This window comes from Aedes aegypti, chromosome 1, assembly GCF_002204515.2.
Source record: "Aedes aegypti strain LVP_AGWG chromosome 1, AaegL5.0 Primary Assembly, whole genome shotgun sequence".
NCBI classification, from domain to species: domain Eukaryota; kingdom Metazoa; phylum Arthropoda; class Insecta; order Diptera; family Culicidae; genus Aedes; species Aedes aegypti.
In genome coordinates, this window is record NC_035107.1 from 176,527,863 (window position 1) to 176,543,944 (window position 16,082).

General features: G+C 35.3%; 2 protein-coding genes across 5 annotated transcripts in view; one reads left to right on the forward strand and one right to left on the reverse strand.

The window, feature by feature from the left end:
• The window catches only part of LOC5574582 (transcription factor IIIB 90 kDa subunit), a 96,914-nt gene that overhangs the window by 46,224 nt on the left and 34,608 nt on the right, over nt 1–16,082 (reverse strand). The window lies entirely within an intron of this gene.
• Nucleotides 1–16,082, forward strand: part of LOC5574583 (BTB/POZ domain-containing protein 6-B) — a 44,088-nt gene that overhangs the window by 14,081 nt on the left and 13,925 nt on the right. The window contains exons 1-2 of one of the 4 annotated variants that reach the window (XM_021853760.1): nt 3,741–3,891; nt 4,678–5,374. In XM_021853760.1, coding sequence (XP_021709452.1) covers nt 4,987–5,374 — 388 coding nt within the window. In that variant the 5' untranslated portion in view covers nt 3,741–3,891; nt 4,678–4,986. Of the gene's footprint in view, nt 1–3,740; nt 3,892–4,125; nt 4,304–4,677; nt 5,375–15,090; nt 15,571–16,082 lie in introns of those variants that run through there. The other 3 variants (XM_021853765.1, XM_021853752.1, XM_001655155.2) reach the window with 3 other exon arrangements.

Consider the following 16,082-nt stretch of genomic DNA (forward strand, 5'->3'; position numbering starts at 1 on the left):
TCACTAGAAGACTCACTGGAAGATTTTTGATAGGAGCAATTCCCAGTGGGAATTTTTGGTGGAATTTTTGATTGAATTCCTAAATTACTTTCTTGGAATGTATTTCTTGAGCAATGAAGTTTCTTGGTGGAATTCTTAACCTTCGGGCTGTCGCACTGTTGTACTTTGTACAACAGTTGTGATTTATATGCTATCATTTTGCAACAAAGATATCTATCGAAACCAAACCAAAATGTATTCCCCAAGAATCTTCTTAAGAACAATACTCGACAGTTTTTATGTACAGTATGGCCCTTTATAATACGGTACCATCAACAAATGTACATGGAAGTCGCATAATAATGAACGCACTATACTGCCATAACTGCAAAACAGTCACATTCGACATTTTTGACAAAATGGAGTTAATACCACGTAGAGTCATCAAATGATAAATACTTTCGATCAACTTACTGAAATCTGTGAGATTGTTCTAAAAAATTCGAAAAAAATACCAAGTTGTTTTGTCACATTGGTAATTATAACCGCATAACAGTCACATTGAGATTATAAATGAGCCTCGTAATGTGGAAGCAATGAAATTTCTATCAGAATTATTTTCTGACAATTCACCTAGTATGCGATATGAGTTGTACAAAATATCAGCCTCAAATAAGCAATTTTGAAATCTTGGTAATTTGTAGAAACTTTAGTTTCCTCCCATACTGCCATAAAATGCACACTTAGTATTCCATTTACTCAATGCCTACTTTTGTCGAATGTTACAAATATGCAGTTATGGGCATGGGCGGTTCAAATAAACTACAACTTGAAATCGATATATCTCAAAATCCAAATAATTGCGAAACATGGGGTCTTCGGTAAAGTTGTTCTGGAAGTGGAGCGCTATCTGATGGTACCTCATTTAATTTGGAATTTGACCGCTCGGTCGCACTAGTGGGCATGGAAGTTTTATTTTTGTTTTGCAGATATTTCAGGATTTTGACCATTTAGATGGATGTTGTCTTCGGCAAAGTTGTTTAGTAAGTTTAGGACTATCATTGTTCGAGCTAGTTGATTCAAAATTTTGCCACTAAGCGGCGCTAGTTAGCATGATTTTTTTGTTTGCAGATATCTCAGGAGCCACTTAGAAAGATAGTGTCTTCGGCTAAGTAGTTCAGTTGCTCAAGGGCTATCTTTATTTGAGCCAAGAAATAGGCCACCATGCGGCGCTAGTGAGCATGAAATTTTTGTTTTGCGGATACTGCAGGATCTTGACTTTTTAGACAGGCACCTTCGGCAAAGTTGTTCAGAAGCTCAGGGATCATCATTATTTTACAAAATCTCAAACTTTAAGGATTAAACAAAGAAAGAATTTGAGCTATTGAACAACTTTGCCGAGGATGCCATCTTTCTAAGTGATCAGGCTCCTGAGATATTTGCAAAATAAATGTTTTATGCTCACTAGCGCCTCCTGGTGGCAACATTTTGAATCAACTAGCCCAAACAATATTCCTTGAGTTACCTAAAAACTTTGCCGAAGACTCCAGATCCTGAGATCTGCGCAACAAAAGTTTCATGCTCATTAGCGCCGCCTAGAGGCCAAATTCCGAATTTGTTGGCTAAAATAATGATAGCCCTTGAGCTACTGAACAATTTTACAGAAGACGTCATCTTTCTAAGTGGACAGACTTCTGGGATATTCGCAAAACCAAGGGTGTTGTACAAAGTACAACGCGCGACTACTCGCGTTACAAAAAGTCGCGCGACGACCGAAAGGTTAAACAAATTTTTGGAAGATTTTTTGGTGGAATTCTTGAAAAAAGCATTGGATGAATCATTGAAGAAATTCCTCGGGAAGTGTTTGTATAAATCCCTGGAGGAATCTGTAGAAAAATTACTAGAAAGAATCGATGAAGAAATTCCTTGTGGAAGTTTTGAAGCAACTCATCGTGGAATTTAAGGAAGAAACCCTGAGAGAAGTCCTAGTGAAATTCTTGGAGGAATTATTGGTGATGAATTTCTTAAGGAATGCCTTGATAAGTAGCTGAAAGAATTCGTGATGCGATGCCTGGGTAATGCGAGATGGAATCCTTGGAACTAACTTTTAGAGGAATTCCTGAAGGTATCTTTGAAGAAATGGTTATAGCAATCTTTGGAGGAATTCTTAGAGGCAGCCTTAGAACAAGCCCTGAAGAATTACTTGATATTTGAAGGAATAAGTAGATGAAATCCTGAATAATTTGTAGAGGAATCTTTGGAGGAATCTCTGGAAGAAAGCTACCTGAAGATTTTTGATAGGAGCAACTTCTAGTGGAAATTTTTGGTGGAATTTTTGATGGAATTCCTAAATTACTTTCTTGGAATGCATTTCTTGAGCAATGAAGTTTCACTGTAGGAATTCTTAAATAAATCTTTGGAGGATTTTTTGATGGAATTCTTGAAGGAAGCATTCGATGAATCACTGAAGAAATTCCTCGGGAGGTTTGTGTATAAATCCCTGGAGGAATCTGTAGAAAAATTACTAGAAAGAATCGCTGAAGAAATTTCTTGTCGAAGTTCTAAAGCAACTTCTTGAAGAGGAATCCTAGCAGGAATCCCTAAAAGAAGTCCTGGTGAAATTATTGATGATTAATTTCTTAAGGAATCCTTTGAGAAGTATTTGAAAGAATTCGAGATGCGATTCCTGGGTAATGCGAGATGGAATCCTTGGAACTAACTTTTAGAGGAATTCCTGAAGGTATCTTTGAAGAAATTGTTATAGAAACCTCTGGAGGAATTCTTGGAGGCAGCCTTGGAGTAAGCCCTGAAGAATTACTTGATCTTTGAAGGAATAAGTAGATGAAAGCCTGAATAATTTGTAGAGGAATCTGTGGAAGAAAGCTACCTGAAGGTATGCCTGAAATATTTTTCCCGAGGCAATTTCTGGTTGAATCTGTGGATAAATTTCTAGAGGAATTAAACTCCTGGTACAATCAGAGGATTTTTTTTATGGTATCCTTAGTATATCCATAGATTACTGGAAAAACTTCAAAGTAGAATAACTAGAGGAAACCACTAATCACCACAGTATGTTTGGAAAAATTCCCATATCGATGACTGCTCATAATAATCCCCGACAGAGACCTATCATAATTTTAGAGTTTTGCCGGAATACTTCGTGCGAATTATAGCTATAATTCCTCATCAATATATTTTTTTTTTCGGTACTTAAATTTTGAAAGTTCTGCTCTTCCTTACTACGATTATTGTCCAATCCCCATAGTCACAGACTTGCCGAGATTCAAAACATGCGAAGAAATTTAGTGTTGCTGCAACGAATCATCTCCTGTTTTATTCATCCTGGAATAGCAAAACCCAGAAAGATTGAAAGTTCCACGTTCTCTTAAAAACAAACATTAAATTATAATAAAAAAGATCATTTAAAAATCTTTTGTCAGTTATTATGATAAAACTCTTAAACAGATTTCAGCTGGAGAGTTAAAATTTTTAGCACACCCTGATATTAGAACGGTTTAGTACAAAAAATGATGATCAAACGTCAATCTATCCATGTACCTCAAATTATCATTTACTATCTTCTGACTACAGCTATGTCATGTAAAGAACGATAGCGCAGAAAAAAATGAAAGAATGATATTCAATTTTGTGCTGCCAATATCATTCATGCTCATTCGCTATTCAAACCTATATGGTGATGATAAACGGACGGAACGTCTCCAGAGGTAGTAGTCACCAAATGCTGAGCAAGCAAGTAGTCGAACCCCAGCAGTCAATCGTGGGAGACGTGTTTCGCACGACTGTTAGTAGGAAAACAACAGTGTTCTACATCCGATCATCATACGGAAATCACGTCGAACCCATACTGACGCGCGCATAGTTCTGTTATGTGCTGACAATGTTTAAAATTGGGTAGGGTGATTCCTTACACATTTAAATTATAAGTTATTTTCTAAAAACATATGTCGTTACAATCTAAGGTTTTTTGGACGATTTTGAGTGGTTTAAAAAAATGTAACCATTTAGTAAACAATCTAGAACAAACAGATGGAACGCCCTAACATCGAGTCATCGACGGCTGAACGACTAACAACCAATTACGATTAGTATCAGTCATTGGTAGAAGCCGGCAGTATATGGTTAAGTAGGATTGTAGTGGTAAACAGCCGAGACAATAAAAAACGATCGAATGGATATTACTTATTCATCGGTAATTTGCAAAATTTAGCACCAACTCGGTAGTAAGTGCTAGTGGCGTTAAGCAAGGCTTTCATCGTAATAATTGATGCAATTGTTGCAAGGCCGGTACGGGGGGCGATCCAAGGTAATTGCTTTCTTGGCGATTCATGAGTGAGATACTACAAGGAAAAGGGGAATGACGATTGAATTGATTAAGAATGTTATTACTAAACTGATTTCGAATGCTTATTTTTTTCGTTTTTTTTTCAAATCTTCCGAAAAGAAATAGTTCAAATGAAATATCTCCAATTACCAGACGAGCTGATATTTAAAATTAGTAACAAAAGTGCGCAACCAGATAGCACATGAAACACATTTAAATTAATGCCACCCATTGTGTGATAAGAATCCATACCACATGTACTTGCTCATTTGTATACCAAGGCAGTTGTACTGAGCGATGCAAAAGCTGAATATATGAACAGTGTGTTAATTTCTTCTGTTCTCTTATCATTTTAGAAACTTCGAGCTTGGTGACGTAAACACGTGAATCCAGACGTTGCTGTAAATCCAAGACTAAACATTGGGTAAACGCAGAACCAAATCTACACCCACGATACGCGGAGATAAGCACTGAAAGCGAATTGATTCAAATAGTAATTCTGTGTCACTGTGACGATCAGTTCGCAATTGAAAAAAAGAGGGAGCATTTTGTCAACAACGCATGGTTAAGTGGTAGTGCAAGCTAATTGTAATACGAAGGCAAACTAATTGACACCCATTCATTGCAACCGTGCAGTGTAGAACTTCAAGACGACAAACTGCGCCATGGTCGATGCACTGTCGGATCCGATAACTGATCACATTGGGCGTCAGTTATTACACTGGTTTGTGGGGTATTCGTCTTCGTGGTACTCGACACTAAGTGGCTCCGAGTTCATCGACAATTTCAAGAAGCTCGAAAGTGGCGCCTCAATTCTTGAACAGGGACTGGGCATAAAGTTCGACGAGGAAGACGGTGCACCGGCCGTTGATGGCAATCGTCGTGATAGGAATCGCACCAATTGCAGCAGGAACAACAACTCGGGAAGTGTGAATCGGGAACGAGCTTGGAAATTCCTACGGCGTGACGATCCCATTATTGAGTACGGTCAAAGAAACTACGAGAATTTGATGCTGGTGGACATCATGGAGAATTGCGAAGAAGGAATACCCGGTAAGAATGATTGAAACTGTGAATGGTAAACAGGGCTGACAGTAGTTAGGTATGTACGTCAACGACTAGATATTGACATACTTGAGTATACTTGATATATATTTTTTGCAAGGATTTTTTTGAACTTTGGTTATAAGGTAACCTGATTTTTATTCTAAATTTTTACCGTTTGAAAAAAAACGCGTGATTTTTTTTTTTTTTTTTTTCATAAGTCTGATTGTCTGCAGTTGAACTGGGTGGTGTCTTTTTACGTAAATATACGTTTCACTTAAGAGCATTAGGCACAATAGATCTTTTGAAGTCACAACTTTGAAAAGTCATAACTTCAAGTAAAAATTCATGAAACAAATAAAAAAATTACGAAGTAAAATTAACTCAATGCCTTTCGAATGAGTCATAGAGAGTTTAAATAAGATGTGTAAATCCAGACACAACACTTATGTATGTTTTTTCAGAGGGTGAGCCCAAACTTTTGCACGGGAGTATAGTATTTATATGAAATATAACCTACGCCTTCAAAGAGTTGCTTATTTAGTCCCCACATCATACTGTGCATTGCACGGCGATCTTGAAAACTTCTTAAAATGCTTGTAGATCGCCGCAGGTACTTCAAATCGTTTTGGTGCCTTCTGCGCGATTATTTCTGATTGTCCAAGGCATGACCGCGCAGAAGACACCGAAACGATTTGAAGTAGCTACGGCGATCTACAAGCGTTTTTTTTTTTAAATAGTTAGCGCGAGAATTTTTGCGTCACACATCATATTTAAAGTACAAAATGCGATATTTTCAGAAGACAATGTTAATGCACAATGAAAATCGTCAAAATTGGCAACATTGCTGTAATAAAATCGAATTTATTTTCCATGTACTATTTCTAAAATATGTTATTTAAGATTACCGATCGAAATACTTGGAGAAAAAAGTTTACATATTACTGCAGATCGGTAGATATGCGTATATGTCTTAAAAATTATGAGATTTTGCAAAATTTTGAAAATTTCACCATAAATGAATTAATCACTAGAGTGACCTAGTGTCAGAGATTGGTGAAATATTGTTTGTTGTTTTTCAAAGCTCTACCTTTAGAAGAATAGTAAAGAATATCAAAATACAATTTGTTCATAAAAATGTGGATTTTTGTTATGCAAAAAAAGGTTTAACTTTGAAGAACAGTTTTTTTTTTGAGTTTTTGGAAAAACTATTTAGTTCTTCAACCAGAAGCATTTTGTAAGATCTTATATTTTTATAACATAGAATAGTAGTTGAACGATGCACAGAAAATCACACAGGTTACGATTTCATTGATAAGTAAGAAAGATTCTGCATAATTAAGGTGTCCACCTTATAAAATGAACAGTCCGTATGGTCGAATAATCATACCATATATTTGAACCATCAAATTCCAAGGTATATCATCCCGACTAGCAGATCATATCAAAGTTATATCACAAATATATCATATTGAGATATAACTATCTCCTGAAAATCAGATATGACGTATTGTTTTTCCAATGCATCATGTCAAGATTATGTCAGAACGTGTAACTATTCATTTTATAAGACATCATGTTACAAAAGGTTATAAAAATCTTGTTATAACTGAAACAGAATTTCAGCTATGAATGTATAACAAAATTATATCATAGTCAAGCATGGGAAAATTCACTCACTCACTCGAACGCTAGTGATAAAAAATAGCAAAGTATCTGCTGCCACCGAATGTTCAGTGACAGCCGAACGCTACTAGGGTGAGCGCAATCCCGACGAATCGCTAACGATTGAGATAAACCGACAATCAAAATACCATGGAGCGGGGGAGAACCAATCCGCTCTGAAATAAGAGACACGAAAGAGCGCGTTCGCCATTCGATCACTGAATGCATTCAGGGTAATGTACGGATTTCGCGCTCACTGAATCAATCCGCCGGATGTATTTCCAGTTATTTTCGTATGACTCGAACTTTTGCCGCACTAGGGTTCAAATCGGCTCCAAAATACATAGATGACTAAAAAATTATTTTCAAGGATAGGAATCCGGCTTCGAAACACTTGAACCAAAAAATCTAACGATAAATTTCTAAGGAGGGGAATTAGGGGCATCATGGACACGTTAAGCAAATGTTCTTTTTAAGACCATAAAATGGCAATGTTTTTAATTTACCCCCGGCTAGTTTTCAAGTTTGATGTTAGTACGAAGTGGTACATTCACTCATGGTAATAAAAATTATATCATATCGTCCCCTTGATGCTACAACTAGATAACTCGAAATTTGAAATTTTTGACTTCAATTTGTCAAAACAGTTTTCTTAATTAGATCTGCAAAATATCCACAGGTCTTAAGCGTGTGATTCAAAATATACAAGTTAAAGATTATTTTTCAATCATAATCTCTGCGATTAACCATCACCTTGTTAAACGGTCATACTTTCAAAGTTGCACATCGCAAAATTTTGATTTTCGAGTTATCTAGTTGTAGCATTAAGGGGACGATATGTAAGAAAAACGAGAGAGAATATTGGGTCGAAAACAAGGCTGGTTAAAAGGTATCGGGGCAAAATGAACATTTGCGTGAATTTAGTGATTCCAACATATTCAATGACTGTCAATCGTTCCGATATGTGAAAGGGCTCTCCCTCAATGATAATAATTAAAAAGAACGTCTTTCAGTTCGTTAATTTGCTCAAAAAATAGATTCTTCAATCACCTTGCTTATATGCCAATTTAAAGCTGAGAAAAACGTCAAATTTTAAAGGACAATTGAAGCAAAAAATAAACTTTTCTACCGTCAAACATTTCAAACGCAATACAGAAGTTATGCAGAGTATGAAGTTTTAATTAAGTATGCATATTCTCAAAGATAAAGGGGGTGTCCATTTCGCCCGTGTGTTCATTATAACCCTAATCCCCCTACTTCTTTACTTTGATAAACAATATTTGTTTGGGAGTGAACAAAATAAGGATTTTGTTTAAATTTTTACGAAACACAAGAATGTTTATCAAATGATTTGAAAGTGCATTCAATCTTATAAGTTAGATATGAAGAAAATAGTCCATTCGAACTTAAGGAAAACTAACCCGGGATTCAGGATTCAGGGATGGGTATTAGCGGCGAACGCATAATATTTCTATGGATGGTGTTTTGTATTCTTCCATATGACTTCATCCATCATTCCCTTTTAGAGCATCTTCAAGAATTCAAAACTTTTCCTGGAATTCCGCCTTAATTTTTTTTAAACTCAAGGAACTCTTTAAAGATTTTTTCAAATCATTCATAAAAGGATGTCTCCAGGGAAATGTTAATCAAAACAAATTCAAAAGTAAAGAGTATTAGTATGACACTTCATGTCAAAACTATTTTCGTTGGAACTAAGTGCATTTGAGGATTTATATGCAAATATTAAAAAATTATAGGATTTTAACATTTTTGCAACGCTTACAAACGATCTGTTCTACGATCACTATTTGATGAAGTCATAATGAGTTCATCAATTATCCTTGACAACCTAGTTATAGTAGAACATGAAATCAGTCTCAAATCTCTTAGCGAAAACCATTTTTACAAACTGGGACCATTTTTGTAATCTAAGTCAGAAATTTTCATATAGCGTTAAACGCTTAGAGGTATGCAACACCCTATAAATGTTCCGTAATTCATTCAATTTTGTTCGATTTATACTCCATTATAAAGTTACCCCAAAACAGAAAACCGACTTTTGATTACATGATAAGTAATATATCCATTCAGAATAAATCTTTTGGCAATCTATCAAGTGCAATCGATAGCTAGGATGTCAGTACTTGTTGTAAAAATATAAATTGTAATTCTTTGAAACAGAATGCATAAATATTGAAGTTTTCTTCGAAAAAAACTATCAAAGTTACCCCGTTTTACGGTAACCAAAACTCTAAAAGTAAGTTTTGCTTTTTTTCTACAATGTTGATAACTATTGTAGAACAAATTCATAAATGTTACGAATCTCAATCAATTTTTAGTTTTTTGAGTGAAAGTCTATTACTTGAATAGTATTCAAACCATCATAAAACATTCAACATTTGTTTTGAGTTGAGTCGGAAATCTCAAATGTTTCTTGCCCACTCAATTCTATGTTGAACAGGTCTTCTTTGCAAACATCCGTTGTACGCAATGTTCCACACTATTTTGATCTTGTTAAAACTTTGACAAAATCCTGATTTTTTAGAAGAAAAAAGGGGACATGCACATTTGAGATACAGTCAGTGACATAATTTAGTAACAAAATGCTGTTTTTTCATACAAAATGCCCAAGCTTGGGGTGCTGTATCACAGCGTCTGGTAGTCCGATTTGGCTGAAATTCGGATGACGAGCTACAAATAACTTGAAGTTTTGCCTGTAAAGGAATTATTACGCTGCAGTCATTTTACATAGAGTTTCAGAGAGCTGTTCTAAGACAAAAGTAAATAACCAAGAGACTTTTTAATTTAATTCAAAAACGGTAAGTTGTGGATTGTTGGTCTGTTCCACAAAGTTGTTTAGTTTCAGAAGTCACACAAATTTGCAGAACACACGAACTTTCCACGACTTACCGTTTTCGAATTAAATTAAAAACTCTCTTGGTTACTAACTTTTGTCTTTGAACAACCCTCTGAAACTCTATGCAAAATGACTGCAGCGTAATGATTCCCTTACAGGCAACATTTCAAGTTATTTTTAGTTCGTCATCCAAACTTCAGCTAATTCGGTATACCAGAAGCTGAAATACAGCACCCCAAATTTGAGCATTTTGTATGGAAAATCAGCATTTGGTTACTAATTTATGTCACTGACTGTAGGGTGTAGGGGTTTAAGAAATGTCCACGTTTGGCCACGTAATTCAATAAGGCGTCTAAGACATTTTGGGTGCAATTAATCTTGTTTTCTTTTTTTTTTTTTTTGAACAAAACTGTAGATGCTGTCAAAATAGATGGAATATAATAACTTATCAGTTAGAGACGCAAACAACGCTGCTTTGCCTGTTTTATTAGTGCTAAAATCTTATAGCGTCTTTTTCTCTTCCATTCGTGAAGATTACGTATGCTAGATCAGATTCGGAGATTCCTGTTCCACCACATTTTTTTTTCTTTTTATGAGATTTGAACCCCTGAGCTAGTTTATCTCGGGATTAACGGCTTAACTACGAAGGAAGTCGTCATTATAACCTTAACGTCATACGTGATAATTTCAGGGATGGGATTCGATCCCAGTTTCTCTATATGCAATACTTGTGTTCCATGGGTGTAGCCAAAAGGGAGATCCTTCCAAGAATTGCACAAGTATTTTATTCCTAATTTTTTTTTTCGGTTGATATTTAAATTTCAAAAGTTCAGACAGTTATCAGTGACTCCTTCTGGTATATTCACGGAAATTTCTGTAAATAACCGTCCAGAAATTTTAGCAAATATTTCTATTATTTTAAATGTAAATTAAAGAATTCTTGTATATTATTTTTCAAAAGAAAAATATATTGTATCATGTGTCTGTTAAATATTTTTGCAAGGATTCCTTAAAAACACACTCAGAGTTCCTCATATAGTAATTCATATAGTAATTCCACGAATGATGACCCCTAATGCGGGTAGATCACCTTTTCGTGGTGCGTTATGGGGTAAAGATCTACCAATGCACACTGGGCCAGGAGCAGAATTTAGCCAGACAAAACCTCTAGCGCTTTAGGAGTGCATTTTTTCGAGTTGCTGTCAAAGGAGACTTATCTTGAATTTGTTTGTTCTTCAATTTGATGATAAAAGTTAGTTGGAAATTTCGCCGCATAGGTGGCGCTGCGATGCAAACTTTTTTGTTTTGCGTCCTAGAGCTTTTGCGTCTTCGGCAATGTTATAGAACGTGTAAAAATACGACAAGTTGTCGAAGACACCAAAGTTCTAGGACTTCAAATAACAAAGTTATGGTAAAAAATGTGTAAATCACTTAAATTTTACGTTTTTTCTACTTTTTACGTCAAAATCGTAAAATGTTTTATTTTAACAACCGTGCGTCGTTTAATTTTGATGACATGCATGTGCTATATGAAAAAAATCTTATTATTATATAAATATTTGAATTTTTGAACAAATTATTGTAAAAACATCATAATTTTTAACATGACTTTACTCAAAAAGTTGCAAGTTTTTGCAAAAACTTATCAATGTACCGAAATACGCTATATTTCATCTACCAAATGTCAAAGTTTTCCAGATGTATATTTTGATATATTTGAGATATCTTAAATCAAAATAACCATCTCTTCATATAAATAGAATGGACTTATTATTAATTTTATCATTATTCTACAAGATTTTTGACACATTGCGTCAGTTAAGATTTGTTAATCAATTGATTGATACTAGTGATTTGTAAATTATGATTTATGTCAGAGAGAACTGTCTCGACGCGGTCATAACAGGATGTATAATATGAATAATAGCAGGCCATAGCGAAGTTCTTATTAGACAGTTGCTGGAGATGACATAAGAGCCACACAACAATATGAAAATATCTAGATACTGTAACACCTGACTAATAAAATGTATTTGATTAATAAAACTTGACTGACGCAATGTGTCAACAATCTTGCAGTACAATGATAAAATTAATAATAAGTCTATTCTATTTATATGAAAAAGGTGGTTATTTTGAATTCAGATATCTCGAATATATCAAAATAAACATCCGGCAAACTTTTACATTTGGTAGATGAAATATAGCGTATTTGGGATCATTAATAAGTTTTTGCAAAAAATTGCAACTTTTTGAGTTAAGTTATGTTAAAAATTATCATATTTTTACAATAATTTGTTCCAAAATTCAAATATTTATATAATAATAAGGTTTTTTTTTCTTACGGTATATGCATGTTATTGAAATTAAGCGACGCATGGTTGTTAAAATGAAACATTTTACGATTTTGAAGTAAAAAGTAGAAAAAACGTAAAATTTAAGTGATTTACACATTTTTTACCATAACTTTGTTATATGAAGTCCTAGAACTTTGGTGTCTTCGACAACTTGTCGTATTTTTACATGTTCTAAAACATTGCCGAAGACGCAAAAGCTCTAGGACGCAAAACAAAAAAGTTTGCATCGCAGCGCCACCTATGCGGCGAAATTTCCAACTAACTTTTATCATCAAATTGAAGAACAAACAAATTCAAGATAAGTCTCCTTTGACACCAACCCGAAAAAAATGCACTCCTAAAGCGCTAGAGGTTTTGTCTGGCTAAATTCTGCTCCTGGCCCAGTGTGCAATGCACTCTAGTCCTGATTGCTTCAAACGAAGAGAACAGGATATTGTAGTAATAAAAGGAACATTTTTAGTCCTTGTTACATTTTTAAACCTTATTGAAAGTGACAAGTCTCGGTTTTCGCTGTTGCCGAGAATGATCTAGAGACAAGAAAAATAAATGAGTCGAATACAACAATTTGTTTTCTAATCTTGTATTTATTTAGTTCTCTAGTTTGAAAAAGTAAAGACTAGGATTCTGATGCATGGACAATATCGGTGTAATTGCTTGGCTTTATCAAGGGATCGGATTTTGACTGATAAAGGGGCGCGCCTGTGGAGAGTGCAACCACCACATTCTTCAAAGGGTATAAATAGCGGAACCTTTCAATTAGAATCCTTTCCTGCGATCAAGTTAGGAATTACAACTGTAAGAAAACCGAATACTTTATCACTTTTAAATGGTGATAAGGTAACACGACATGCACTAAACAAAGGACACGGGATACACTACAATAGATCAGATATTGGTCGCAGTGGTTTACGTTCCGAACAGAAAAAATAATAAATTCCACGAATGGAATCTCCATACAATCTTTTGCACATTCTTCAGTAATTTTCTTAAGGTATTATCTTTAGAACTCTGTTAGGAATTACAACCGGAATTTCCAAACAGAAAAATCAAAGCATAATCAAGGGCATAATCAAACTACGTTGATATAGAATATAAACATCACAAGATGGATATAATATCAAAAAGCTATTTAAAAAATCAACCCACAACAATATTTTTTGTAGATCACACATTGAAAGCCAAAAAGCCATGACTGCCGGCACACACAGGTTTGAAACAAAAACCTTCGAATAACTAAATGAGATCGGAAGAAAGAGAAAGGAAAAAAAGAATTAGTGACCATCGGCAGCCAATCGAACGCCACTTCCTTCTGGTCAAATAATGGGCCACTCCACTTCATTTGAACGTTGTTTTTTTCGTTCACATATTATTATTGATGCAAACTCATTTGTGCGAGGTTTTGTTGGTTAATTTTATGGCATGTGTGATTTCTTGATGGCTTGGCTAGTGCTTGAATTTTTTTTGTGCCCCTGGGGTCAAGAGTCGTTCAAACAGAACGGGAAAGGTTCAACGGCGACGTGCACTTACAAGAAGTACGAAAGCAGACTGTTAATCGTAAAAATGACTCAATGCTCAACTATTGGTCTATGAATTACGCAAAAGGGTGTAAGTGACATTTTGGTCGATTTTTAGTAAATTACACCGAAAAACTTTTATTTTCAAGCTTCAGCCCACTTCCGAAGTAAATCAAAAGTGCCAAGAATAGCATCCGGCTCCATATATAATCTTTGATATGACAAGCTTCAAAAACCAGAAACAAATTTTGCAAAAGCTAGTGAATTTCGAAAAAAAATAGGACTAAAACTGATAACGTCACGAATATCTATGACGTCGAATTTTGTTTGCCTATCAGTTGCCAGTTCAGACCTAAGCCAGACATAAACAAAACGAATAAATACAAAGATACGAAAGAACGACGGATGGTGCGATAAGGCGGCATGAGTGTTGGAGTTATGAGAATGATGAAGAAAATCCAGATGTAAACAAACAAGATTCTTTTTGCAAGCATATCACATGTGTTGGTTTACGCTGGTCTGCGCTGAATCTGCCGATTCAATACCAACACATCTGATTCATGTGCAACACTAGTTGAGAAGATGTGTATGTAACGTATGAAACATAACTATAAGCTTTGGTACTATGGGCTAATCATATATTTGTTTAAACCTACATTTTAACAAATAACTGTTTTTATTTGATATGCTTCAAACTTATGACTGTTTTTCAGGCCCCAAAAAATTAAGTAACTCAAATTTTTCTGTTTCGAGGACATCATCATTACGTAGCTTTCTAAGAAATTCAATCTAAAAGTTGTAAATTTGTTGGAATATTTTTTACGGTATTTAAAAAAAGTGATACTTTTCAATATATACTACTTTGTTTTTGTAAAAAAAATCAAATTGTTTAGAACCCAAAAGTCTTTTGGTTGACTAGCCAAAACAGTAAAAAAGGTGAAAATGCTACTCATTGCTTACGCACTTGCAGCAAACACTAAGGAGCATTTTCACCGCAGTAGACTGATGAATCGACTCATTTATGCTCAAAAAAACTTTGTAAAGTCTGGAAACATTGCACCTCTATCTCAAAGCTTATAAGCACTTAACTGAATGAACAAATTAATAACATTCGAAATAAGGTAGTTATGTATACGACAACTACCAACACGTGAAACAGAATGCGCAAGTGCAATAATTCACCCCCGCACTACGCCTTGGTATTCGAAGAGTGTAAACAATCGCCAATACCATCAAAATCGCGATAATAATATTGTTGGTACACGCGCAGATAGGACCACACAAATATTTTCGCCTCAGTGTGGGTTACTTCCTCCATAGTACAGACGAAATACACTACACAGAGTTCATGCTATTCGGCCACGATTCGCGTAGGAAAGCAGCAGGCTTTTACATCTCCTCGGTAAATCGTCGGAGAAAATAAAAAATGGCTGAAAAGTGACTACTTTGGTGCCATCCTCTAGGATTGTGTTTCCCTTTTTAAGAAACGTGGATTAATCATTCTACGAGAAGTTATGCTACGTCGATTGAAGGATGCTGTGAACTATCGTTTGGCGTCGCATGTGGCAACCAACAAAGCAGCAAACAAATTACCTGTGCAATTTTTGTAACCAAAGCGACGCCCTAAATTTTCCCGTGTATAAAAACGCAAAAGAAGCCACAGGGAGTAGGCTATCTACTGGTGGCAAGAGTGGATATCCAGCTTGGTCATTAAGTTTCGGAAGATTATGTCCAACCTGTATGCGAAAATTTCCCAGCGACCAATGAAGAGGAATGAAGAGCAGATTTTCTCAGTGTTTCCATATCATAATAGTAAGTCAAATATTTGCATCCATGTTTGTCTTGGGGTGATAGTGTACGATGGACATTGAATTGAATGGACAATCGTTTGATTTTAATAAAATTCAATTCTCTGTAGCGAAAATTCTCATGTGCCCAATAATATTGCTGTGTGCGTTTAAATGCAAATATCAAATGCGGGAACACCAAACGCGGTAAGATTTTTCACAAGGAAGGCGAAGTCAGATTGTGATTTTCATTGCTAGGTTGGCGGTGATACGGATCATGGTTGCTAAGAGTCCTTTGATTACTTCGTGTTACCGCATTTGAAGCACAGTTAGCGAAGATTTGCACGTCAAACGCAAACAGCAATAGATTGTAATATTATATGTACAGTCGACTCTCCACATCTCGTTATCGAAAGGACCTACGAGATAGGGAGAGATAAGAGACAAAGAACTTTTTTTTATGAATACTCGATTGAAAAGCTCTTTGTTGTTAGGAAAATAGGAAAAATAATAAACAAGCAGACGACATTTCCCGTT